Source organism: Triturus cristatus, chromosome 1_2 (genome assembly GCF_964204655.1).
Source record: "Triturus cristatus chromosome 1_2, aTriCri1.1, whole genome shotgun sequence".
In the NCBI taxonomy this organism is placed as follows: domain Eukaryota; kingdom Metazoa; phylum Chordata; class Amphibia; order Caudata; family Salamandridae; genus Triturus; species Triturus cristatus.
Window position 1 is genome coordinate 227,625,681 of NC_140580.1, and position 27,697 is coordinate 227,653,377.

General features: G+C 47.7%; 1 protein-coding gene across 4 annotated transcripts in view; it reads left to right on the plus strand.

Annotated features, from left to right (window-relative positions):
* The window catches only part of ZSWIM8 (zinc finger SWIM-type containing 8), a 2,297,361-nt gene that overhangs the window by 1,846,254 nt on the left and 423,410 nt on the right, over window positions 1-27,697 (plus strand). For all 4 annotated transcript variants that reach the window (XM_085603517.1, XM_085603518.1, XM_085603514.1 and 1 more), the window contains one exon: window positions 8,933-9,409. In XM_085603517.1, coding sequence (XP_085459643.1) covers window positions 8,933-9,409 — 477 coding nt within the window. The remainder of the gene's footprint in view (window positions 1-8,932; window positions 9,410-27,697) is intronic.

The window sequence follows — 27,697 nt, forward strand, 5'->3', positions numbered from 1 at the left end:
TGCCTGAGGGCAGGTCTCCCAAATCGGCACCTAATTCTTCAGGTGTGAGAGGAGGGCCCAATTCTGTTCTCGCTGCATCGGGCAGTGCTCTCGGAGGCAAGTCGTCCAGGTAGCGCTGTATGGTAGCTTTCAGTAAAGTCCCGCTAGTGGTGTACAATTCTGCATTGTAGTCTGCATAGCTAGTTGCAATCTGAGACGGGTCGGTGAGTACCTTGCCGTCTGAGTCCCGGATACCGGGAATATTAAATGGGTGCAGCGCCTGTTGACATAGGTGATGTAGTAATGTATTTGATTTATCCCCCCCATTGGTATATCCTATTATGGGAGGCCAGCCATGCCAACCTTGCCCTATCCAACTATTCCCCAGCATATAGTTGTTGCTTAAGAAATAATTGACGGAGCGCCTGATTCCCATTCTCCCCCCTGCCTCGCCGCTCCAGATCTATATGTTGGGCCTCAGTCTGGATTCATTGCTTGTGACATTGCTTACGTTGTGCTGCACAGAAGGAGATATCTACGCCTGTAAGGTCTCCTACATAGACTCCAATAGTGTTTTAGGGGACTCCATCATCCCGGTGTTATGGGTAAGGTATTTGGCGATCGTTTGATGCATGTATGATATATATTGTTGATTGTGCAAATGCCATGCAGAGAGATGCCAGCGGAAGGCAGGGTGTTCAGGACCTATCACTAGGTAGTGGTCAGGCAGGCTCCTTGTAATATCTCCACAGTTGTTATTCTGTGAAAGCAGCTAGAGGGCACAAATATGTAATCCAGGCGGGAGAACGAGTCATGTACACATGAATAGTATGTATACACTTGGTCCGTCTGGTGAAGTCTCCTCCAGGTATCTACCCATCCCATCTACTAATGATCGCATCCATGATTCCCGTATCACCATTGGTTTTCCTGCCGCTCGCCACTTGTCTTGAGTTGGGTGTAACACGTCATTCCAGTCTTCCCCTACTACCATCAGTCCTTCGGGAACTTCTGCCCACACGGCCACCAAGCGCTCCACAAGGACCCAAGCAAGGGGTGGGAGGGGTGTAAACACTACCCAGTTTGATTTGTTCCCCATATATTGATCCCGGACCAATGACGTATCTGCCTTGGGGATCAATCCAAGATTTGGCATGCGAGAAAGGAACCCTGCAATGGATCAGGATTGCCACTTCTCGAAATCCTCTAGTGAACCCGGAATGAAAGACCTGGACATAACCAAAGCGGGAGAGACATAGTGTTTTGCTACCTAAGAGGTGAGTTACCTATTGCAGTAAAACGTCTGCCATGTATCATTTGTCCTAGCGGAGCATAGCACCCTTTTTCATCTTTTCCAGGATGCCCCATACATTCTAGCTAACTATCCGTAGCCCACTCCCTGGGACATCAATCATGCTAGTAAATGTAGAGAAGCCGAATCAGAGATAGAAAGCTGCGTGGGAGACAGAGTTCTGCAGCGTCACCCATAGAAAAGGTCACTCAAGGGAGTCAAAGGCTTTTCCGTGTCAAGCAGGGCCACAGCCGCCGGCACCCCAGAAACAATTCTGTTGACCACAAAGAACAACATGTACAAATTTATTCAAGTAGAGCTGTGGGGAACGAACCCCGATTGGAATGGGGAGATGATGGTTTCTAGAAGAAGCGAAAATCTACCCACCGGAGCTTTTGCTAGTATTTTAGCATCAAAGTTCAGTAAGGACAACCCTCTATAAAACTGGCACTATTGTGGGTCCTTGCTAGGTTTTAATTGCAGATCACAATTGCCTCACGTAGCGTGGGGGAGTAGCTCTCTCTTTTCCAAGGACTCAGCATAAAGGTCTAGCAGCCGCGGAGCAAGCAAATGTTTGTAAGCCTTATAGAATGCGTCTGTAAGGCCGTCAGAGTCCGGGGCTTTTGACCCATCCAATGAGTCTCTCCATACTATCTTCTCCACCCAGACTGGCTCGCTGAGGAACTGCTGCTGCGGGGAGGACAGCCTGCCCATGGTGACCTCAGACAGTCTTCCCGACCGCCACCCACCTCATCATATCTAGAGGCATAAAGTTGAGTATAATAGCGCAGCAATTCCGCCAGGATCTCCCCTCCATCCATTGTCCATGTGCCATCCCTGAGAACGAGTTCAGATATGTATCGCTTCCCCATTTTGGGCGAAGCAGTTTCGCCAGGGTATGGCCTGGGCGCTCGCCCTTGTCGTATTGGTTGGCTCACGCATACTTCCCTAGAATTTGCAGCTCACAGTCCACAAGGGCTTGAATTTCCTCCATTGCCTCAGCTCAGAGCTGCATTCCCTCATCCATCGAACTAGTGCACAAAACATTGGTGTACACCTTGAGAGGCGGGCGGCACACCAACAGCCGGTTCCCGTTGCAGACATACATAACTGATCATAAAACGGGAAAGAAGACATTAATGAGGGGGCATAGCAAAGTCGCTGCTCTAGCATCACAGCAGGGTCCTGAAGTTGAGTACGGGCGTGATACTGGGCTGTAGCATCGTCCCAGAGGCGGGCCTAGGCCCCAGCGATCTATCAGCACACTCCACCAAGCAGTAGAAAAGGCTTCATGCCTGAACAGCTTCACAAGCAGAGTTTCAACGAACAGGTCCATTTTCCCAGTGGCTGTGGATTCCGCAATCCCAGTTATGCGGAGGTTTTTGCGGCGTGACTGAACTTTGTGATCTTTGTTCTTCAGAGCTGCAGTCTTGAGTTGACGCTCAAGCTTCTCCAGGCGCTTTGACACGGTTGCCACTCCATCCTCCAACACCAAAACACATTACTCAGCCCCCTCGATCCGGGACTGCTGATGGTCGAGTCGCTCAGCCACTCCATCAAGTCTGCCTGATAGGGCGTCGAATCGTGAATCAATGGCCCTAAACCCCACTCAGATCTCGAACATCAGGGCCTCCACAGTAGCGGGCTGTGTAAGCTGCAAGGAACCTCCCAAGGCTCCCTCCACCTTGCTGTGGCCATTCACTCCTTCTCGTTCCCCAGTGCGCTCAAACTGCAGCTTGTGCTGTTTTGGGTCAGCACTGCCCATCTCAACCCCAGCCAGTCCCACAGCAGTCACCAGTGTCTCTAACTAACACCCGCAGCGGGTGGGCGATATCACCAGGAGTGTGCACTATGATGCAATAGACCACACCAGGGGCATGTTCAGGGGCATCAGCTGCAGATCCAGAGGGGCACGGCCACCAGAGTCAAGAGAGCCGGCACCAAAGAGTCTCACCCAAGCCCCAGCATCCACTCCAGACCAGGCCCAAACAGAGTGACAAGGGCTCCACCAGGCCTGCTAGGGCCCGCCTCGTGCCAATGTTGCAGGGGGGAGGTGTTGGACCACTTAACCCCAGGGGGGGCAACTGTACAGCACTGGTATGGGGTGGCACCGCTCGCCCAAGGCCTCGGGCCTCCGTCACTCTACAGCCTGCGGACCAGGCCCAGGAACGCTGCCACCCAACCCCCTGCTGCAGACCTGATCACTCCTCACCGATCAGTCCAGGGTCCTCAGCCTGCTGCTGTCGCAGCACCACCGACCGCGGAAGCAGGCCAACAACTGCAGCAGGTGCCCGTCGTGCCAGGCAGCACAGGCCGGCTCTGTCTACCTATGTGGCCTCGTAGCACGGACGTCGAATGTCACTCCAGGTTCGCGGTGGGCCGCCTACTCATCAGCAGTGCTTCAACAACACATAGTCCACTAATGCCCGGCGGCTAACACCCCGCCCCGGGTATCACAGCATGAAGGCCGCAACAGGACCCAGCGGGGCTCGGTCGCCCCGGCCTCATATTGCCGTGGGGCCTCCGAGGCGAGGCTGGACCTGCCTCCCGGCTCCCACCAGGATCAGGCATGCCTCGGAACTGGCATCTCCTAGCCAGCCAGGGTCAGTACCCCTCCGAGACACCGCGGCACTCCCCACCAGGCTGGCGCCAGTGTTGGGTAAATATTATCCGAATAGTTCGGGAACTGGTGTGTGGAGCTTCAGTGCCGTGCAGCCATCTTGGTCGCCCGCCTGGCCACACCCCAACTCATTCAATGTTAGATGTATGGATAAACCTACTAGACACTGGTGTTAGCAGGCAAAAGTGGGCAAGCTAACATCACTGTGGATAGGGCATATGTTAAAGGAGGCTGGGAAGTTGGCTGGATTTCTCCAGTGGGATACCGTAGGCATCTCCACAATAGGAGACATAATAGAATCAGATGTGGTGAAATCGGGAGGAGCCAAGATGGCGATCGGAGCAGACGCTTGAGCGCCCGGCTCCGTCGGTCCGTGGCCTCGGACTACTATCCTGATGCCCATCCTCGCCGATTCTCGAGGTGCACCGTCTGCGAAGACGCGCTGACCGCGCTGCTGCTTTCCCGGAGTCTCAACCCGCCCGGATGCCCGAGTTCTGGGTGCTTTTGTCCTCGGCACTGAAACCCTGCGCCCTTACGGCCTTTGCCGGCCTCCTGGAAGCTCCGCAGTCACCGGACCAGCTAGCGCTAACCTGAGCCTTGCGGTCCCGATCTCGCCTCGCACCATGGATCGTTGCCGGATGAGCCCGGGGAGAGACGGCCGGACACCTTCTGCACCCTGTGCCTGACGGGCTGGAGCTGTGGGGTGGGCCCCGGTGCGGTGAGTCTCCTGCCCCGCTCTGAGGACCGAGCTGTGGGGGGCTGCTGCCCCCTTTGCCTATTGCCTAGCCAGCGGCGGGGGGGACCGGCGAGAAGATAAGCGACTGTCGGCTTTTCCTGTTGCGGCGTAGACCGGAGGGGAATTGACCCCTTGCCACGACCCCCCCCCCCTGGCCATTGCACCGTATAGCGGCAAAACATGGCGTTGAGTGCCTGCTCGCGGCTGGGGGGTGATACTCCGGTCTCGCCCGCTGCCCACTTCGCCTTCCCTCTTCCGGACACCAGCTCCACAGTGCCGTCCCGGATTGCCGCCGATGTTGGGGCCCAGCTTCCGCTGACATGTGGCTCCGTTCTGGCCGTCCTGCGGGACTTTCAACTACAGATGTGCGCTGGCCTGCAGGCGCTGAGTGAGAGGTTTGACCCCATACTGTTGGCTGCGGGCCGTGAGCGCACTGTTTGTCATCCACAGGGCGTGGGTCTCCCGGTGCTCTTGTCCTCTTGCGGGGACGCAGCGGCGGTGTATGATTGTGCTACACTGGTGCCTTCATCTAGCGCTCCCGGCGCCCAGGGTCCACCGCTCTCCACCTCAACTGCGGATACTTTGTCCCCCTGGTCATGGCTGCCTGCTTCATTGTTCCCTGCCTCACCGCGTCCGCGAGGCTATCCTGCTGAGCGATACCTCACGGCTTCGAGGGACCGTCCGCGGTGGCCCACTGCTGCCTTTTTGTGGAACTCCTGTACCTTACTTGCCAGGTTTGGATTTTATGTGGTGCAACGAGGGACCTCAATCGATGGTCGGCGGCCATTTCGTGATCCTACTTCACCATCCTCTCACAAGCGGCCATCTTGTCTTTGTCTGCTCGGGACACGGGGCCTTCACGCAGGAGCTGGTTTAATCCCAAGCCCGCGATCGGGCCAGGGCTAGACTGATTTCTATCGCTATGGTTTATGGACGGGCTGGCCTGGGACTGGGACTGTATGTATGTTTTGCGCGCACTCGTCGCGACTTGTATCCCTTGCTTAAACTGTGGTGCCATGGTATCTTTGCATGCCGTTTTTTGGCGTAGAGGGCTCTCAGTGTGTGGGGGCCATAACTGGCTGATGGTTCGGGGCGCTCTGGTGTCCAGTGGGCTCCTCCCCACCTTCTTTTCTGTTTTCTTCCCTTCTTTACTCTGTTCCTACTCTCTCTCTTCTCTATATTTCGGGTTCATTGGGCGACAGGCACTATGCTGGGGGGGGGGTAGGCCGTAGCCTCCGCATTGGTGTAGGGTGGGGGGGTAATACTCTGTTCTCAATTAGTTCTATGGGCCTTTCTTCTTTTATGTCTCTGTGCTCTACTTTCTTCGATTCGGGGTCCGGGTGTGGGGTGGATCGAGTGGGGGCGGCTCTGGAGGGGCGCGTACTTGCTCATGTGACTATCCTGATATATCTCTGCACCGCCTCACCGATTGAGATTTTACTCCCATTGTTGTTCTTACTGATGTTGCTGCTCGCCCGTGTGGTGAAGCTATCTTGCGGACTCGAATCTACTTTGCTCTTATCCTTCATTGACTTTTTTCTCTGATAAAATTATCAAAAACTTAAAATTAACCTTCACCTCTCCTTCCCCGGGTTTCGAAGATATCTCCAGTATGTGACTCATAACCTGTTGTTAATCCTGACCGTTGATGCACGGGGGCTGTAATGTGGGTATCAGTGCTTTACTGTATCGTGGCCGGCCTGACGGTTGTAGGCCCGTATTTGTTCTTTTAAGATGCACGAATAAAGGTTTTTAAAAAAAAAAAAAAAAAGAAAATATTGGCTAGTTCCCCTATGCAGAAACCTGGGCATAAGGAGTCATCTGCATGTGTTCAGAATATTGAAAACGAGCACTGCTCCGCACATAGTCTTTGCAGTTGCAAAATTTTTAATGGCTATGTGGCAGATAAGGTCTAAACTAATTAATGACTGCTCTGCTTAATAAATTTCATTGGTTTATTATGTCCATAATTCTATGCACACTGGTTTTATTGATTCTTTTAATTGTTTTTATTTCAAGTGACTGTTTTATATGATATTGCATGATTGTATCTTTTATGGCCTAATCGGCCGAAATAAAGAAAATTTGATTGATTGATTGTAAAAAAAAAAAAAAAAAAAAAAGATGTGGTGAAATCGTTTGAAGTCCTACAGCAAGAAAACAATCTGAAAACTACACAGAAATATAGTTTCCGGCAAATACTTCATTCTATACCAAAAGAGAAAATAGATTGGAAGATAGTTCCAGATAGTAGCTTTTTAGAAGATAGGATACGGAGAGAAGAGAGGATTACTAAGGTGGTCGCATAAACATAGCGCATCATGATAAATAACAAATCAGACATGTCCAAAAACTTAGGGTAACCTGGGAAAGAGACATAGGCCCCATGGAGACGTGAACTGAGAAGCAGTTCTAGTGCATCATAAACAAGCATTTGCAATGCAATAGATCTCGCATTTACGTGAGTTTAAGCTATGGGCATTGTAAATGACTGCCTTTTTTTATGTTTTAAAAACGAAAACAAAATAAAAGCCATGGTTATTTGCAATGACAATAGCTCAAAACTTGCGTAAATGTGAGACCTATTGCATTGCAAATGCTTGTTAGATTAGTGAGTGGAAAGCTCTCTTTCGGCCCGTGCAGCAAATTAATTAAATATACAAGCGCTGCTGCTAAATTGAAAGCGGACCGCGCTGCAAATAAATAAAAAAAATAGTGCTTACCGACTTATGAAGGAGACCGTGTAACGCCACAAGTAAAAGATCCAGTCCTCGTTGGAGCTAACAAATGGCGACAGGACGGTTACAAGAAAGGACTAACAAGCCTCATTATCAATCGAAAGCCAGGATTTACCAAGGACAATGACACCAGCCAATCAAAAATATGTGCGGAGAGAAGGCGAGAGTTCCACAGCATACTCGACTACTGCATGCCTTTGCAGAGCGAGCAGTGCATGCGTGCTGCCGCTAGGCTCGGCCTAAAAAGTAGCCATTGAGTCCAAACCGAGATTAATACAGTTAAAAATCCTTCATAGGACGTACTACGGTAGAAGCAGACTGTACCAAATCGGAAGGGCTCCAAATCCACAATGTTTGTGATATAAGATGGGCGAAGGTACATTTATGTACCCTCTCTGGTATTACCCCCTTGTCGATTGGTACTGGACCGCCATCATTGAAGAAATAGAAGCTGTCCTTGATGTGCCATTACTACAATGCCTCAGTTTATCTTATTGGAGTCTCATGCAACGATGACCTACATGCGCTCATCTCCTGTTCTGTCATTTAGGATTCAGGCTAGCAAAGAGGGACATTGCCATGCTGTGGGTTAGGCAGCAATTGTCAACGAAGAGACAATGGTCCATGGGAATGGATATGTTTATGGAGGCAGAGAGGGTGGTCTACACCAGGAGAGGATGTCCCAAAGAGTGTGTCAGGGTATGGGGCAGATGGCAAGAACATTTCGGTCTAGGTTAGGAGAGGTGAGAAACACCATCTTAAAGTTTACTTTAGCAGCGTAATCATGGAAGGATTGGTTCCCTACACCCACCTCAGGGGGTGGGGAATCACTGAAGGTGAATGAGGAGGGGGGAGAGAGAGAGTCGAGATGTACTCTCTCCTTGCAGATACACTGCACGGAAGGGATTATGTATTTTTTTCTAAAATGTCATGCAAATGGGTTAAATGTCATCTTAATGTGGATGTTCCTGTTTCGCACTGTAAAAACAAAAATAAAAGCTTTTTTTAAGTAGCCATTTTTAAACAAGTCTGTTTTGGGAATGAATGCATGACAGTGTTGTAAAGCGCACTGCTATCCCAAGGGCTACTGGCGTTAGGGATAAAAAAAAAACACCAGGGAATTGGCCTCCTGGAACAGGCAAGTTTTGATAAGTTTCCTGAAGACGGTAATAGTAGGATATAGACTGGTGGTAAAGAGAGGAGAATTCCAAGTTTGTGTGTCTGGATAAAAAAAAAGATCAGCTACCTAGTCTGATATTTTTGATCAACAAAAAGCAATATTTCTCTGATCACGAAAGCATTGCATTCCATAATATTTATCTAACCACGATTGCATTGCGTTCCAATATTTATTGTCTCCTATAGGCAATATCTCAAGTGAAGGGTATTTAATTAAACAAAATATGGAAGTGAAGTGTTTACATCTCTATCTGTAGCAGAGTAGAAGTCAAGTGAATACCTTCTGCAGTAAACTAATCTTCACATGCTTGTATTGTGTTTAAGCGTCATTACATTTTAATAACTGTTGAATACGATTTAAAATGTGCGTTTCTATCTACTCCTAACAGGATAACGTGATGTTGGAGAAAGCTTGCATGGCAGTGGAGGAAGCTGCCAAAGGAGGTGGCGTATATCCCGAAGTTCTGTTTGAAGTTGCTCACCAGTGGTATTGGTTATATGAACAGACAGTTGGTGGATCTCCCGCTCAGAGAGAGGGAGCAAATGGCTGCAGCAGCAGTGGTTCTCGGTCCATCTCAGAGGTTGTTAGGGGACTGACGGACAGCCGAATATGTCAAGAGACGGCCACCGTCACTGTAGCAGCTGCTGTGACTGCTGCAGCAACTGTAGTGCCAGTTATTTCTGTGGGATCGACAATTTACCAGCAACACACAGCAATGGCCCACGCACATTCTCAGGGACTGCATCCATACACTACCTTACAAGCCCACATCCCCGCTGTCTGTAGCCCCCAATACATCGGACACCCAATACAGCATGTGCCACGACCAGCTGTGTTTCCCGTGGCAGGAACAGCATACTCCCAGGTGAGTCCGTAGATCGTCATTCTTCTGTGTGTTATTTAAATGACTTAGATCTATGCTAGTCACTTGTCATGTGTACGCTGTTCTGTTCTGATTATGTCTCAGTAGTCTCCTGAAGATTCCACCATGCGACCCTTCAGATATTTTGTGTTTATTTTTTTCTGGGGTTCTACAATGCTATTTAAGGCATTCAACTGCACTAATATTTTTGAATGGAAGGGTTTTTAGTAGGGGCAGACATCTGCAAGTATATTGATTGATTTAATAAGTCTGTATGAGGCCTCTTATCTGGTTACAAAAATAGATTTCTTTCCAACAGGAACAAAACATCCAGCCTTTCTGTAATTGTTTTGTCTATTGATTATGAATAACGCCAAGGAAGCAATTTTCGTTTTCCAAAGTTGATACTGATCGTCTCTTCTAACAAGTTACCATCATTGTAGGGCATATGTGCAACTTATGGAGGCATATGCAGCGTTGCCCTTCGTGGCTCCAGCAGTGCCCACAAGGAGCTGAACGTTCGCTCAGCTCCGTTGTGTGCAGTCAATATAATAAGATAGCACACGCTTGAGATCCAAAAATATTGTCACTGAAGGTAAACAACTTTTTCTTTGTGGATCTATCTTCCCCAAAATGTTTTATAAAATACCAAGAACAGGAGAACGTTAAGAAAGTATGGTACAGGATCTTGCTTCACTTTTGCAAACATACCCTCTTTTTCTTGTGCACAGAGCTACCTTTATGGGGACTTTGACACATTTTAAATATTTTACGAGGACCTACTCGTTTGTTAACCTACATTCTTGTGGGAATGGGTAAATGTAGATTTCATGATGATGCACACAACTTACATGGTGGCCTATTCATCTTTGAAAAATAGTACATTTCCCGAGGTACACGCAAGATAAATGTTAATTATATTGCATTTAACATGGTAATGTATAATATAATGTTTTCACATAAAGGTAACCAGTACTGGAATTTTTACTCAACCAAGCAGCTGCTCTCAAAATGAATACAAAAGGATCCTTCCTCCCTTTACACTCACAAGTACTTCTAGCCAGTGGTGTGGCAGGCTTATCACCAAATATTGCATCTCGCCATTGCTCATCCTATTTTCATTGATGCAAATCCACTGTCCATACAGATTCATTGCAGAGGAACATCTGTGGTAAGCATTGTAAACCAGTCAGAACAAGAACTTAAGCAGAGAAGAGTTCTGGCTAGGCCAGTACAAACCACTGCTATTTTGACTTCAGATCCTATAGCAAATATAAACCAAGACGCCCATTAATTAACCAACAGTATACCGTCATTGCAATAAGCAGTGACAGTTTCCTGCCTCTGGGATATCGTTCATATTTAAGCTTGCACCGCATACATAAGTCTGTGTCAGGAGTGGTGATGTCGCAGTAGTCATTGGGCAGTGCCTATCCTGACGTCAGTCGCAAGAGAATGTAATGCTTCGCGGTCATGTCGGGAATTATATTGTTACATTGTAGCACTGCAGCTCCGTAAAGCCAGTCCCCAAGACTGCCAGGAGCAGCGCACATGCCATGGCCTTGCTGCCACTCCAGCTTTTTGTTTCAGTCACAGCATTGGTGAATTTTTTAGTAGCGCTAGTCTTGATGACAGCCAAGACAGGCATTATGCATGACTTTGTAAATATGTTTGTCTAAAGCATGGTACTTGCAGGGCTGTTGACGAAGGTACATTAATAGCTGAAGCAAAAGTGACAGTGGCAGTGCCAGGATTGTGCACTGAAGAAGTCTGCTGGTTGTTACTAATCAAAGAATCAATGTGGGTGTAAGGAGACACAGCAGTCGGTAGAACCGTGTTTGCGCTCTGAGCAGGTGGTAAGGTGAGTTTGACATTAGAAAGTCAAACAAATAGTGGTGGCTAGGGAGACCAGATGTCGCACAATCGCCTGTAGCTTATGGTATTCAGAAATTACCAGGAAGTTCACAATTGCCCACCTCAAATAATGGTTCACCACCACTAGAACCACAAATAACTAAACAACACACAGATAATTTGAGAGGCAAAGAGAACAGAAGGACAGGTAGTGGAGGCACTGTTGCCAAGCAGACAAAAATGAGCCGAGTGGTTGTCTTTGGAGATTGTTTGTTTGATTTCATATGATTTGTTGGATTTTGCAATACAGCCAAAGCGTTTGGCCCTATCTGGGCTTCTTCAGGGCATCCAAAGAGTAAAAACTCCTCGATATGAAGATTCAGTTTCAAAAACGTTATTACTGTAAAAGACCCAAAGGCTGTGTTAGAAGGTTAAAATGTGCATACCGCTGTACAGAAGAGATCCGAATATTTCAAAATGAAGAGCTATAGTCTGTGAAAGTAGTTCACCAGCAAGTTAGAGATGTGGCGCCATCAGCCGCATCTAGGACCAAACCCTTTTCTGGTTCCGGTATCCCATCTATGTGGAATTCTATTGGAGAACGTCTTTCTGTTCTCTTTGCCTCTCAAATTATCTGTGTGTTGAGTTTGACATTAGACTGCAGGATTTCTAAACAACTAGCCAAGCTGTCTTCAACATTAATTAGTCTAGTTGACAGAGATTCAAGTGTAGATTTAATAAGAGCTTCCATAGACGAGACAGATGTAAATAAACGGTTAATGTGCACTAGATTAGCTGGGGTACCTATGACAGATTTACTCCTTTTATTAAAGGGCCTGCTGGGCTTCACAACAAACCCCAATCCCACCTGCGGATTATTTACCAGATCTTCCGGGGAGGGGCTGGAAGATGCTTACATTTCACAGGAGGAGGAAATGGCGTGGCGGTCGAAGTGGCGTGTGTGGCTCCAGGTTTAGGCCGAACCTGCCAGCTGCCGGGGCCTGCTCCTCCTGCCTTCACGCCGCCCTGCTACTGTTTGCGGGCCTCCGCTGCAACGCTTTGGAGCCTGCGGCCGCGGGTCGCCCTCTACTGCCACTGGGAGGTTTGAGTCGGTGTTTGCCTGAATTATTCACCCTGCACTGCCGCCTCCATGAGGGCTTATGCCGTACCCCCCTGGGGCTTTTTGGAGATCGGATGTAGCAACTTAGGCCTGATCATCACTAGTGAATTGACCCCGACCCCCCCCCCCCCCCCCCCCCCAGCCTTGAACATATCTGCCGAGGGAGCCCTTCATTGCACACCGCACTCTGCACTCAGGGGACTCTATCTCCCATCTGACAAAATGCCAGGAGGCGCAGACGCCGGTTTTCAGTGCCTGGAGGCATATACACACAGTTCCAGGGCTCCCGCAGCGAGGGAGTCCTTCATTGCACACCGCACACTTCACTTTCCTCCGGGGACTCCATCCTCCATCTGACACAGCGCCAGGAGGCACTGACGCTGGTTCTCTACGCCAGGAGGCTCATGAAGGCAGCTCCGTGCTCCCGCAGCGTGGGAGCCCTTTGTTGCACACCGCACTCAGCACTTTCCTCCGGGGACTCCATCCCCCAAATGACACAGTGCCAGGAGGTGCCGACGCGTGTTCTCTGCGCCCACTGGCGCCAGGAAAAGGTGGGGTGGGGCCACCCCCCTTGGCTGCTGCTGTCAACTAACTCTCCCTCTAAAACAGACGTTGCAGAGTATTTGAACTGCCCCTTGCTGGAGAAGGTATCGAAATTTAGTCTTGGCCCCATTTTGACTGTTAATGTGGGTTTCCGCATCTCCCAGTGACAATTTAACTTAATATTGTGACGTTAAGAATCCGTGTGAGGGTGGTTGTGTTTTCCTCTCAAAAAGCACTTTCTAGAGTCTCAGGGCTGAATGGAGGTACTGAGGGGACACAGAGATGGGTAAATGAAAAGGCAAGGAGAGGGCTCAGGGCATGGTTCACCCCCCAAAAAAGTCCTTTGGGGCACATTGTGATGAGACAATGGACAGGATATTTTGACTGAATGTCATAAATTGGCCCCTTCTAGCCCACCCTGCCCTTCCTCCTTGCCAGGTAGTACCACAAACCCTGACAATAATCCTGGAGGCTTGATGACCGTCTCCCCCGAACCGCCACCAGCAAAAAAACCTGCAAAGCTAATTTCGCAGAAGTTTAAAAAACACACTAAAGGCCAGAGTAAGGGCCTGGTTAAAAGGCCCCTTTTCCAGCCGCCCCATATTAAGTAATGAGGCAAGGGATTCTCCTGTCGCAGCGTATGTCACACAAGGTGAGTGTCATAATAGATTTGATGTTCTTGCTAATAAGGAAGCTGGGACGCTAGGGGTTGGGATAGCTGACCCTAAGGAAATTTGTGAAATTCCCACAAGCGAGATACAGGCACTGGAAACACTAATCGAGTCATTGAGAGACGAGGTTGTTGCACTTAGAGTGGAGGTTGCAAGTTTAACAGGGAGGATAAACTGTGGGAAGGGTGGCTTCACAAGATACTCCGATCGCTCTTCCGTCTACGGCTATTAAGGGTGTTGAAGATAGGTGCCCGGGACTCCATAGCTTCGGTAATGCCAGACCATCACATAATGTTGCTATAACTAGGCTTACATACCCGCCCCTGACCACACTAGAGATTACCACTCCAGTGATACATTTAACTCAACTACAGAAAATCCGCAAGGTGCCGGCCAATGTAGGGGTGGGCATATGATCACAAATAGAGGCAAGGTCATACTGGATGAAGGGTGCAACTCTTTTAAGCTAGATCACGGGGTATTGGGAAAGGGGGCAGTGAGGGATGGTGTCTATACTAGATCCAGCGAACATGGTAATCAAGTTGTGGTTTACCTTACAGAGGTTCCCAAACTAGCCACGGCTGGACATGAAGATCAGGACTCACTTAAAAACAAGGTCATTCACTCGTTTAGGTCCACCCGACATTTTTACTCAATCATTAGAGATGATATTAAGGCTGTAGAAAGACTGCTCCTTCCAGGGTCATCATGGGATACGATCGAAGTCTGCTTCTTTGATAAGGATATGGTTACTGGATTACTGTCAATTGATTCCCGCACGATCCCCCATGAATTCCCATATTTCCATTAGATATAGAGCTCCAGCAAGACCAGACCCTGTGTGCCCCAGTTCTTCCTTAGCAGGACTTTCCACACGCAATATAGGTGAATGGAGAGGGCAAAGATGACTACAGTCCGAAGACCGGATGACCCCAGACACTATATCATAGGGCCATTACTAAACCCGCCCCTACTAGAAGCCTCACCCCCTCTAGGTCTGGCATTTATACCTGAGGCCTATTGTGAATCAATCGCCGTTGACACTAGCAGGGGCATGCTTGCCACCTCCCCTGGCATCACAGAAGAGGGGGAAATCCGCCGACTACTCTCTAAGGTTTCTTGTCTGGAATGTGGCAGGGATTTCCAAGTTACTATCTGACCCAGATTGGTGTTCCTTCGTGGACTCCCACAAACGTGATTTTATTTCAAGAAACCTGGAGTCTGTATACTCCGCATAGAAGCGTTTTTTCTGCCTATGGCATTAATGCCACTAGGATAGAGCTGGGTAGAACCTCAGGAGGCTTAGCAGTTTGGGTCAAAACTGCATTAGGGTCCAAAGTCAAGCTCCTCCACGTTGAATCACAAGCGATATCAGCATTTGAGCTGATTCCTTAGAGTGGTTGGAAAATTAGGAATTTTTATTTATATAACAGAGTGGTGCGGGGTTCAGAGAAAACCAACACGATCTGCATCATAGACCATGCTCTGTCCCAATTCTCAGATAATGTTCCTGTATTAATGGCGGGTGATTTTAATTGTACTTTTGAACCGCTTGCCCACACTCTGCCAGATTTGACTGAGGACTGGGATCGTGAGTGGCATATACCACAGCTGGATCTCCCTATAGTCAGGTAGACAAAGAGAGGAGGCCAGGTGTTGGCTCTTACCTTGCAGCATGATTTGAGAGCCACAAATGGGAGAACTACCTCTGACACAAAGGGAAATTTTACCTTTAATAGACCTGGCCACACAAGCAGAATCAACTACTGTCTCGTCACCCTCAAACCCTAGCCCCTAGTCGATGATATGGTAGTGGTTAAAAGAATTGATAGCGACCATAATGCCATTGCCCTTACCTTCATCAAGCAGGGCACTCATGAACTTGACATTAGGGGTAGTCCTGATCTGGGTGCCATCTTTGTTACGAATAACCTGAGATCAATCAGATGGGACTGGGTGAAGGAACATCCGGGTGCTCTTGACGCAGCCAAAGGTAAAGTCCGCCTGGAACTAGAGGAGCTAGCTAAATACCCTATTAAGGATGTTGTGACGAATATGGGATCCCGCCAGGAGCTGCTATACAATGAGATTAGGGACATGCTAAGCTAACCACATAAAGCTAAAAAAAAAGGTGGGAAACTACACATCTGAGGTTGCATTTCCAGGGTATGTGGTATAATCAGGATTGCAGGAAGGCGAAGGGGGCGCTTGTACGTGCAGTGAAACTAAGAGCACGCCCTGAGGTAGCGGTATGTAGAGCCAAGTATAGGCAGGTAATGGAGATAGCCAAGAAGAAGTGGGAGGGTTCCTTGTGGTCCTCCCTACAGAGGGCACTGGCAGATAAGGACTCCAAGACCTTTTGGAGCAAAGCACCATACTAGCTTAAGGGTAACAAGTTGGTCCTGGAATTTACTGTTCAGTGGGCAGTGCACTATGGTTCCCTTTTTGAATCGGGCACCATGGTAATAGAGGAAGCTAGCGAGAGGAGGCGGAGGTCCCCGGTGGTGTGGGTGATGCTCTGTTTTTTCTGTAGAGGAAACACAAGCAGCGATTTGTTCGTGTGTCCCAGCCCGCACCCCGGGCCCTGTAGAATTCTCAACGATCTGTACAGAGAGGATATAATTCTCTGGGGCTCCTATATAAATTTGCTTGCTAACTCAATTACGTCTGGTGCTGCCATTCCCCCTTCGTGGAAGATAGCAGAAATAGTGCCCATCTACAAAAAGGGGGATAGAGCCAAGTGGCTAGCTATAGACCTATTAGCCTTCTAGACTCTCTCCAGGAATTGTTTTGTAAAAAGATTTTAGGTAGGATGCAGGATTGGATTCTAGGGACCCAAATTCTGAGTGATTACCAAGCGGGCTTCCGCGCAAAAACTAGTACTCTGGACCAGGCTTTTCGCCTTCTCTGTATTTATTGGAAGGAAGTATCTGTCAAGGGAGGAAAGCTTTACGTGGCCTTTGTCGATCTAAGGTCTGCGTTTGACCTAGTCCCACCAGCTAGCCTATGTAGAGTTCTAAAAGAGATGGGCCTGCCGGGAAATCTTTGAGAAGTTTTAATTAGATGACACTCATCTAACAAAGTACAGGTCAGGTGGGGGAGAACAATCAAATTACAGAAACGTTCCCAGTTCAACGCGGCATGAGACAGGGATGTGTGTTAGCTCCCACACTTTTTACTCCTTTTATTAACGGGGTGGTTGACTCCTTAGATATAGATGGGTGTGATGCCCCGAAAATCGTCGTAAGAAGAGCCCCTGCCCTTATTTTCACCTAAGACATCCTCCTAATCTCTAAATCCCTGCAGTGTCTACAACAACTTTTGAACGATTTTACAAGCTTTTGTGACGAGCGGGGCTTGGTGTTAAATGAGGCCAAAGCTAAATATACGATTTTTACTAGAGGAAAGGCTGAACCTCCTAAAAGACCGGTGTTTGTTGGTAGCAGTAAATCGGAGCAAGTTGATCTTTTTGATTACTTGGGTATCTGCCTGACTCCATCAATACACTGGGCCGCCCATATTGAAAAAGTGAAATTCCTACTAATTCAATCGACCGCTCATATTAGTAATACTCACAAGAAAATGTTGTCCAGGCAATTAGCACCAGCTCTGGAAATCTACAACATCAAGGTTCTAGGGGTGGCACTTTATGGAGTTGAACTCTGGGGCACGGGCAATACAAACTGTCTGTCTAACATTGAAAATCGCTTCCTAGCGATCATTGGTAGACCTCCCCTCTAGTATCCCTTTGACCCCCTTTACTTGAATCTTCCCCATAGACAGCTGGCCCACAAGCTGAATGATAAATTACTCATGTTTTGGTATAGGCTGTGGTCTGTGGAAGAGCTAGCAGCCTATTGAGAAGCTCTGTCTGGCCTTCTGAAACTCCCCCAGGTAACCTCGATCCCCTGGTTCAGTTCACTAAGGGATTTATTGGGGAGGCTTGGGATGGTGGCGTTCTGGTCCAATCCGGAAAGTCTGGCCCTCATACTGATCGCAAGGCTCAAAGCAATGTTCTGGGAATCATCATATGAAAAGGACTTGGCAAAATCTGAGGGTAGTTTAGCTCATGAATTCCTTAATTTCAAAAGAGTCTCTCGCTTCAAGGTTACCATTTGATAATATTGCTCCCCCTTTGCCACGCAAACAATTTTTACAGTTCCACCACAAGACTTTACCCACAAAATTGTTTTGTATTAAGTGGCGCTGTAATACTTTTATTGAAGATCGTTGTCCCTCATGCAAAGCCTGTCTAGAATCCATTGTGCACCTACTTTTCTTCTGTCCATACCATACATTTATGAGGTGACTGGTTGGCCCTGGCCATTACCTTGAGGTGCTGAGAATTTATGCACTGATACACATAGAGTATGGCCTTGCTAGATTCTGGTATACACTGTGGATTAAGTGTTCCAAATGTATTGTATGAAGCACTGCACTTTCTATCTGTTTTTATTTTTCTTGCTTTTTAAATCTTTTTATATCATCTGTGTCTTTTAAAACAAAAACATGAAATTGCTTTTTATATTCTCTGTATCTTACCCTTCTTGTGCTGTGTACTTTTAAGATCTTTGTGATCGAAACAAAGTTATATGATGATGAAAAGACTACAACGGATTCAGAACTCTGCTGCCAGACTACTCTTACATATAAAGCCACAAGCCCACATTTCCCTTGCCTTAAAGGCCCTACATTGGTTACCAGTTGCCAGAAGATCCACATTCACGCTGCTTTGTATTACCTACTAGGCGATACATGGAACAGGACTGCTCTTCACCAGCAATAAAATCACCAAATACATTCAATAAAAGAACTCCTGCTTTAGATTGGCACCCCACCTCAAAATCCCACCATACAAGAAAAAAAACATAGGTGGCAAATCCTTCTCTGTTCAAGCAGCCAAACTATGGAACTCTTTACCCCCAAACATAAGATCCACGGAAGACTACCTTATCTTCAGGAGATTACTCAAGAGTTGGCTCATCCCCAAATAACCACCATACTAAAAAATAAGTCAGTCAGTCAAAATCCGTTATTCTGTTTATACAACCATAAAAGCAAATCCCATTTAAAATACTCAAATTGATAATAAATTCCATTATGTAGAGCTCAATCCATTCTTATTATTATCGACACATATACATAGGTCTCAGTTAAAAAATATATAGAAAGCAAATTCATATAGATTGCAGTTATAAACAACTTAGTCCAATCAGTGCAAGATATATAAACACCAAAATTCCATTAAGAGTTCAAAAAAAAAAAAAGTACCAGAACGAACCTGTTTAACAATCTAAATGCCCTCCAGACAAATTTTATCTTTGCCAATTATAACTTGCAACTATTCAGGTTTAAAATGGCTTCTTAAAAAATACTTTACAATATTATCATCATTTCCCTCCTGTATTCCATATTCTGATTGCCATAAAATGAAATAATTTACCTACAATAATCCTTATTCTCACAGCAGTAGCAATACATTAGAATATCATTTTGCATATATATTCAGTTTTAAGAAGCTGGAGATAGTAATGTGTTGGCCTACATTTTCTAATGTTCAATACCCTTAATAATGGGATAATAAAATCTTTTCGTGGTTTGGAATATAAATGGCAAAAGAAAAAGAAATGCAACATATTCTTATCTGATTTGCAATCACATGGGCAGGGATCAGGAAGTCAGTCAGAATAAACTTTGCTTGGGTAAGAGACCAAAAAATGTGCAGTGCTGAATCTAAATCTGACAAGGTAAAACCTTTTATAATGACTATAAGGAAGCAAAAGGTAAGGTTCTAGTCTTTCACTGGTGACAAGAAGTAAATATTCCACCACTTTCTTCTTGCCCCACTCCACGTGGTTCCTGTGTTCCCTTAAAATAGAGAGTTCCGTTTTAACTGGATTTTTTAGATGGCTGCTATACGTTGTGGGTTTAAAAAGCAGTCTGCTCTACCCATTAGTTCAAGCTGCTTTCGAACATGGCTAAGCCAGGGTATTTTGTGCATGTGTTCTATGCCTAAACAATCCTGTATAATTGCTCGATTGAGTACAGACTCCTCTTTTGACCAGATGGAGCGCCAGAGCATAATTGGGGAATTTGGATACGATGTATTATAGGCACCAAACCCAATTCCATATGGCATAATGTAATTGGCAAACTAGAAGGAAATGCCAGAAGTCTTCTAAGATAAATATTTTCTATTGTCTGCAGGGGTGAGGCATTGCAAATATCCCATACTCCTTCCCCATACATGATGACAGAACAACATTGCACAACATAGATGTTAATAAGTGCGTCAATAGGTTTGGAGCCCGGTTTCAATGCAAACCTAAATGGGGCCTCTAGGGTTTGGTGAAAACACTTTTTTTTTTACTCCATGAGGTGGGTGCAAGAGCCTCTTTGGTCAAATTGAACACGTAGATAAGAGACAGTAGGTACGATAAGCAGCTTATCGTTATCAACAAAACAGGGCTTTAAAGACGAGCGAGTTTTCCCTACCACGATAACATGTGACTTATCTGTATTTGTTTTTAATCTCATGTCACTCATAAAATCATTAAATCTGTTTAAAAGTATTTGTAGTCCAATGCCAGTTCTGGAATACAAGACACAATCATCTGCATAAAGCACATAAAAAGGAATAATGACATTCATAAGCAACAACACAATCCCATTGATTTCGGGACTCTGGGCTCTAATGTTTGTCTGGCAAATCCCTGTCCCACACTTGTCCTTGTAATGTGGTTGGGGTTATTTCCCATTCACTGGTGGCTGCATCCAGGGAATGCTCATTAACAGGCCACACTTAATAGGTCTCTTTTGACTCTTAGGAATTAGTCAAAAGTGTTTATGGTGCCAAGGCACCTTTAGCAGCAAGTCCCCCCGGGGCCCAACAGGCCTGGATCAAGCCCTACCTGGTCCTGCAGCACAGAAGCACTCAGCGTGTCATGGGTGGCCCTGACCGTGGGTCCTCGCAAACTCCGATCATGATCTGTGAATTTGGGCTGCTTATAGTGCAAGTGGCAACACTCGTCAGACACAGGCTCTCTCCCGAGCGGCACTTCCAGCTTTTCCCAGTGATTTGAGATCATCCCAGTCTGCGTGGATGTGGTTTGTCAGTCTTTCCCACACATGAGAGCTGGTCTTCTAGCTCCTGACCGGAGCCCAGCGAGGGTGTGATGTCTTTCTCAGTGTCATCCAAGGTCCTCAGCAGTGGGATGGACGTGGAAAGGCTGGGGTCTATGTGTAGATCAGAGGCATCTGGATGCGCAGGGCTCACTCTTGTCCCGGCAACAGCCTGAACTCTTTGGCAGCTTAGTACCTGCAGCCCCGCCTAACATACATGACTACCGAAATACCTGGACACAACACACTCCTCCGGTACAATCGCTCACACCACAGCAACCCCTCATGTCATACAGGGTCGCCACTAAGGGGTTCACTAGTCCTGGCACGCTTGTCAGATAATTACTCCAATGGTGGCCCCTCTGTAGGATACAGGGTTACCTAAACAAGGAAGTGCGGGCTTTAAGCTCCCTGCATAGCGATCGATGCACACCTCAGTCACTGTGGCCCTCTCCTGGTATACTGGGGTTGCTGAATCAATCCTGCACACAAGCAGTAACCCGATCACTGCACAGCCATACCCTCACACCGCGCACAGCAAATCCTCTCAGGAGGCTCCTCACTGGACCTCGCTTTCATCTTCCCCACAGGGCACACTGGTCTTAGCACGCAGGCAGGCGATGGTGTTCCAGGGCAGGTGTTCATGGTTTCCCTGGGTGATGTCTTCTCACCCAGTAGGGAGACTAGCAGGCCTTGGCCCCCATGTCCTGGTCACAGGCAGGAGTCTTCCAGAGCTTCCCCTTCTCACACAGTTCGTCTGGCTGTTTAGAAGGAGACCAATTGTGAAGTCTTAACCTCCCCTTCTTATAGTCCATTTTCAGGAACCAAAGAGACTTAGAAGTCTCATGTTGGGACTTTGCTTCTTTTGAAGTGTACACTTTACTATCTCTTATTTTCCTTTGAAAGTTTGTCTATCACAGCAGGAAAGAATCAGAAGCTGATAGTCCCACAACACAAGCCATTAAGGATAGTCCCACAACACAAGCCATTAAGGTTAGTCCCACAACACAAGCCATAGAGTGACTAGAGTTCATACCTGGATGTTAGCCACAGTGGTATGTGCATCAAAAGGTTAATCCTGGGCTCCCAGCCCCACTCTTTATGACTCCCTTATCAGCCCCATCTCCTTACGGAGATGTGTCCATGCCCCTTACTAGTGATACATCACTGAATTCGTGAACCAACTCTTTGGACATCAGCACCTCCCCCCTGATTAAGATAAATCTCCAAATCATTAATATATAAACAGAAGGTCCGGGCTGATCCCCCACAAATGGCAAACGCTACCGCTTAATCCCCTTGGCAGAGTCGCCCTCTTCAAAATGATGATACTCCCCAGGTTCCTCTACATGATCCAAAACACCCCATTTCAATTCTGACGGTCCTGGTTTAGGGAGCTTGACAGCTCTGACCATTAAATACCTCTGGAGCGGTTGGAGACCCCGCCTAGCCCTGTCCCAGTGCTAGATTCTGCCCTTGGATGGCGGCATTGGCATGACCAATCTATACTTATACTATCTGGCAATCCGATTACTCACGCTGCATGACTGGTTAAATGGTGGCTGGTCGGACCTCGCATTCAGACTAGAACTGGGTGATCTGGGTCCTCCCGAGATCCAGACAATGATGTACGGGGGAACTATCCCTAGTACGATGCCAACAGTGACGCAGACGGTCCTCCTAGCCTGGCACGTCTCCCTGCGCCACACCCAATGGACGAACAAACTGATCCAATACACACCACTTTGGCAGGGGACTAGGCTCCGAGAAGTCAGCGGCCTGGAGGGATTCTGGCCATGAGATCTCATTGGTATCTTGCAGCTTGGGGATGTGTGGGCAAGCGACCATATGCGCACCTTTCAAAACCCACAAACCCGTTATTTCCTGCCACCTCGCAATTCTATAGATACCTGCAGCTACGTCACACACTCCACATATACGTACCGCAAGGCACATCCCTCCCAGAATACAGCCCCCGGAGGTGCAAATTATGACAGGTAACCTGGGAAGGGGGGGGTGTCTCTCGTATCTACCGCTCCCTCACCAACAACACACCCAATACATTGGACTGGTTAAGAAGCCAATCTCCTCTTTGATTTCTTGCAGAAAGGATGTCATGAACACTTGAGTGATGGGCCCTTCCAAGGCGGACTTCCCAGGTGTCACTGCCGAAGAATTAGGGTCCTCCTGCATTTGAGAGGTCGTCTTGGACCAAAGAGACGTGAACGGATTGTCATGGGCGGTCGCAGCGTCCAAGTCTTTATTGGCCTTATTTTTGAGTGGCATGTCAGCGGTTACTATGAGAGCCGAGGGCCTGGCGAAGAAAGGAGGTCAGCCCTGATGGACAGGGCCGCGTATCAACAGAAGGCGGGGATCCATCGCCGTTCATTATGGGCGTTCTGTCTGCTGTGAAAATCAGACAAGGAAGCTCAAGGTAGCTTGCCAAATCAAGGGCAGGGAGGGTGAGTGCAATGGCTACTGCATCAGAGCTGTGGAATAATCCAGGTCCCGGTCCGGGAGGTGAGGGAATATGATCAAAAGCGTCCAGCTATCTCCCCTCTAGTCAATGATCCACAGCAAGGGAGTCTCACTGAGGGTCCCCAGACACCCTCTGCAATTCCACCGATAAGGGGGTGACTGGAGAGTTTTCCCCCAACACAGTCCACCGCACAGAATGCAATGCTGCAAATATGGGGCACTCACCTGCAAGTCAGGTTCGGTCGTCGCCTCAATGCACCCCAAGGCAGAGCAGCCGACTACGCTTGTGATCTCCGCCAGACGAGGGGACAGGCAGAATTAGGCACCCCTGTCCAGTAGCCTGGAGGGAGGCCCACAAGCAAGGTGCAGTACTTCAGGCAGTGGGATTAAATGGAGGCCAAATGCCAAGGAGGGGGGAATCCTCCCTCATGCAACAGTAGCTCCCAGGGCACCGAGGAGACCCCCAGCCGACAGCCAATAGGCATTCTTCAGAGGGGGAGGCAGCGCAACCGGCCTGGGGACTGCACAAAGTCACCTCCCAGTCCCCAGGGCCCTCGCAGGTAAAGCGCCGCTCTCCCACTCACTATGTTCTTCATCGCTCGTGGCTATCTCCGGGAACCATGGACTCGTGCCTGTCGGTCAGGGCCCTCTCACTGGCAACTCTGGTCGGGGGTCCCTCCAAGGGTGAACCGTACAACGTGAGGCAGGCACTCGCACAAGGAGGCCCCCCTCGCACCCGGGTCGGAGCACGCTAGGCCGCAGGGAGGCCCCGGGAGGTCTGGCGCCGCAAGACAGAGAATTCCTGGATGGCAGGAGCCTGGCGCTCGTCGGCGGTGGTATTTTGTAGGCACCTACACAGCGTACTGATGGCCGCCACAGACCTTGATGTAGCTCCCCTCTAGGCCGCACGCAGGGCCGAGGAGCCGTGTCAGCAAACGGCCCATCCCAGCAGTGCCAGAGTTCAAGGTACCTCCAGCAGCGTACAGCAGCACAGTACCCCCGTGGGCCCCGCGCCAGCACAGGAGGACCCCCGTACCGGTAGTCCGCACTCGGTGCACAGGGCCAGAGTTAGTGTCTAACAGACACACCACTGTCACAGGCTCCAGACAAGATGGCGACCAGAGTGATCCGCGCCGCGGCCGATCAGGGATCTCACTCCCCCGAGGCCCGTGGGGCTGCTCTCCGCTCACCAAACTGTAGCCACCACTTCCCCGCAGCAGTCTGGTCACCCTGCCCCGGTTAGCAGACCCGGTGGCAGGGAACAACAGCGATTGCAGGACACGGCGGGGCAGAGACCCGTAGAAACGCGTCTCACTCCATTCGTGCCGAAGCCACGCCCCTTATAGCCCTTTATAAGGTCATGCCAATCTACACCCAAATACATTTTGCTTGTTGTTAGAAATCTGAGCAGGATTGTCCACAACCCCATTATTGCCACAATTAGTGTCTGTATCAGAATCAGAGCTTATATTTATAGGAGCAATATCGGTCCCACTTCTCCCCTAGGTTTCAACAAGTTTTCAGTTCCCACATCGATACGTGCTGATGTCGTGAGCACATTTCACCTAGTGGCTATTGGCATCTCCTTATACAGTATTCCTGTGGCAGTTGATAATCTGTGTGTGTCTGTCAATTTGTTCGAGGGGGGAGAAGCGATTAAAGGTCGGTATGGCATGAGAGTGAGGGAGACTGCGTCCAACAGAAATGGGCATCGAGATGGTTTGTAGGCCTAGTTTGTAAACATAACCTAAAGGTACTGCCATAATTATCACTTGATAATCTATGCACAGTGAGCATTTTCAATAGAGAGCCAACCATGTACATATTTCTAAAATTGATGACAACACAGTCTCCATAACTATCTTTTGGTTGTGAGCTAATCCATGATACTCTCTGTAAATTGTTTATATTCCCAAATAAGCCGTCACAGTTACTCCATGTTGATGCTTGCTCTAGCCAATGTACCACTTTTTTTTTTTTTTTTTGCGAGTGTTCTCATCCTCGTATATAGGTGGAACATTCTTCAAGACTATTACCAGAGGGGTCACTCCTGTTGGGAGCTGAAGTACTCTTTTAGGACTAGGACTCCCTTGGTGATGCTCAGAACAAGTGATCTTATCGTTCCCTGAGGAATTAAATCTATGTTTGTTCCGGGAAAAGCTGTTACTTGGCGCCCTCTTCAAATCCCTGGCGTGTCTATTTAAAACTGAAGACTTGGTGGCCGAACTAATGTCCCGCTGGCTACTCTCTTGTGAATAATATTATTTTTCACGTGATCGAACAAGTAAATGGATTTGCAGCCCTGCCTCTGCTTTATGGCCGTTGTGAACCCACTGCTTGAATTTGACCTGACAAGAGCCTTCAGTGATGAGTAAACACTTAAAAAGTTGCCAAGAGGGGATCAAAGTAAGATTTTAAGGTTTTTCCAAGTATGTCAGCAAACACAGCCAAGGTTAGAACCTTTCCCTTGACCTCTTTTATTGAATCTGTGACAGATTATGTCGAAACACTCCCCTGTATAGAGGTAGGTTTTTTTCACAATTGGCTGCAATTTCTGACGTAAAGAAGGTTTAATGGGGCCTTTTGCCTTTTTTTGAAGGTGGCGAACAAGCAGTATCAATCGGGGCGCCTGAAACATCAATAAGAATAACCTCCAAATCGCCCCTGAACACTCAAGGGTTTAGGTCATCTGGGGGGTTTCATGATATTTACAGCCAGGCGAGGTGATTGTGAGACTTTAGCTCCCCCACTAGAAGGGCTGGCTTGCAAAGCCTTTTTCGCGGCTCCAAGGCTTTCTTCCACACACTCCATTGTGATTGGCCCCATAGCTGTGGTGCAAAAGCTAGTGATTGTAGCAGTTAAAGGATGTTCTTCGGAAGCAGGTACTACGGACTTCCTTTTTCCCATTTCTTACCTTGATCACGATTTTGGGACAAGTTCAAATAAATGTTGGCCCAAACTGCTATCAACCAGCCAAGAGGGGTGGCCGAGCCCAGCCTTGGCCAGATGCCGATGGGCCCGCTCTTGACAAATGCAAGGGCATGTTCCGCGCAGCGGGAACCCCAGGCACCAGAAGGAGGCGCATCCGGGCGCGGTAGAGGAGGCATGGGCGGCGGCCTGCCGCGAGTGTACTGAGGGTATGTTGTCCTCATGTCCCCTCCGCTTCAAAAAACAGGTGTCCCACACAGCGGGTGCCCCAGACAACAGAAGTAGGTGCCTCCGGCTGTGGGAGATGCACTTTGGGCGGGGGCCTGCTGTGAGTGTACTCGGGGGCTGCAGTCCTCCTTCCCCCTCCACTTCAATAAACGGGCGTCAAACATAAATATACAGCATATCCCTCTGTATATAAGCATTTATTTGGAATACAGTTGTGCACCTTCATATGTGTATTGCTTTGTGTAAGCATGTAAAATAATTATGTTTATAAATATATAGATATTCGTTAGTTCTGCTTAACAAACATACATCTTACTTATGGTTATATTATTCTATGTTTAACTTGCATATAGGTGACAGTATAAATAAGTAAATCTTTTATCATAACTATTTATCTGCAATTGCTTCGCTATTGAATTACAAAAAATATATAAAAACAAGGGAATTAAAAAGTACAGCAACACTTGAAAGTCTGAGTTTATTAAATACAACTTAAATCCAACATATATTACCTTCCATGTATCTTCATATTTATTACTTTACTTCTAATTCAGCATCCTCAATGCACTCCTCTATAGCTCACTCTATACCTCTCTCACTATATCCTCTACCTCCACTCTCTGACTCATCTCAAAGCCCATTCTACTACTATGATCCATACAATAACCATTTCTAGACTCTTCCCTCCTCTACCCCTCCATGCATCATCTCATACTGCTCTTACTATCCATATCTGCCAAATAAGCCTTTCTAAACCTTCCAGCTGACTCTTCCCCCTCCACCTCCCCTTTACTCATCTCAAACATCCTACTACTGCTGTGAGCTCCAAAAAAACAGCTCTAGACCCTTCCCTCTTCTATCCCTCCACTATCCTTTTCCATCCAACTAACAGACTACCATCCAACTAACAGACTAACATGTCCACCGCTCAAATTAATTTAATATTTCCCTATACTAATTCCCCATTAATCCTGTTTTGGTTCCGGAGTAGCGTGCTACCTGCCGAAAAGTGCTTTGACACCTCGTCAGGGGTAGCAAGCGCTATATGAATGCAAACCCTTTCCTTTTCCATCCCTCCACTATCTTTTTTCAATCCAAATAACAAACTCACATGTCCACCGCTCAAATTAATTTAGTATCTCCTTATACTAACTCACCACCAATCCTTTTTGGGTTCCGGAGTAGCATGCTACTTGCCAAAAAAGAGCTTTGACGCCTCATCAGGGGTATTAAGCGCTATATAAATGCAATTACAATTACACATTTTTGGATGACAGTATTTGCTATAGACACCAAAAATTCTTAGGTTTCAGGACACAGAGTTCCTTCTCTTGGGCTCCATGGCAT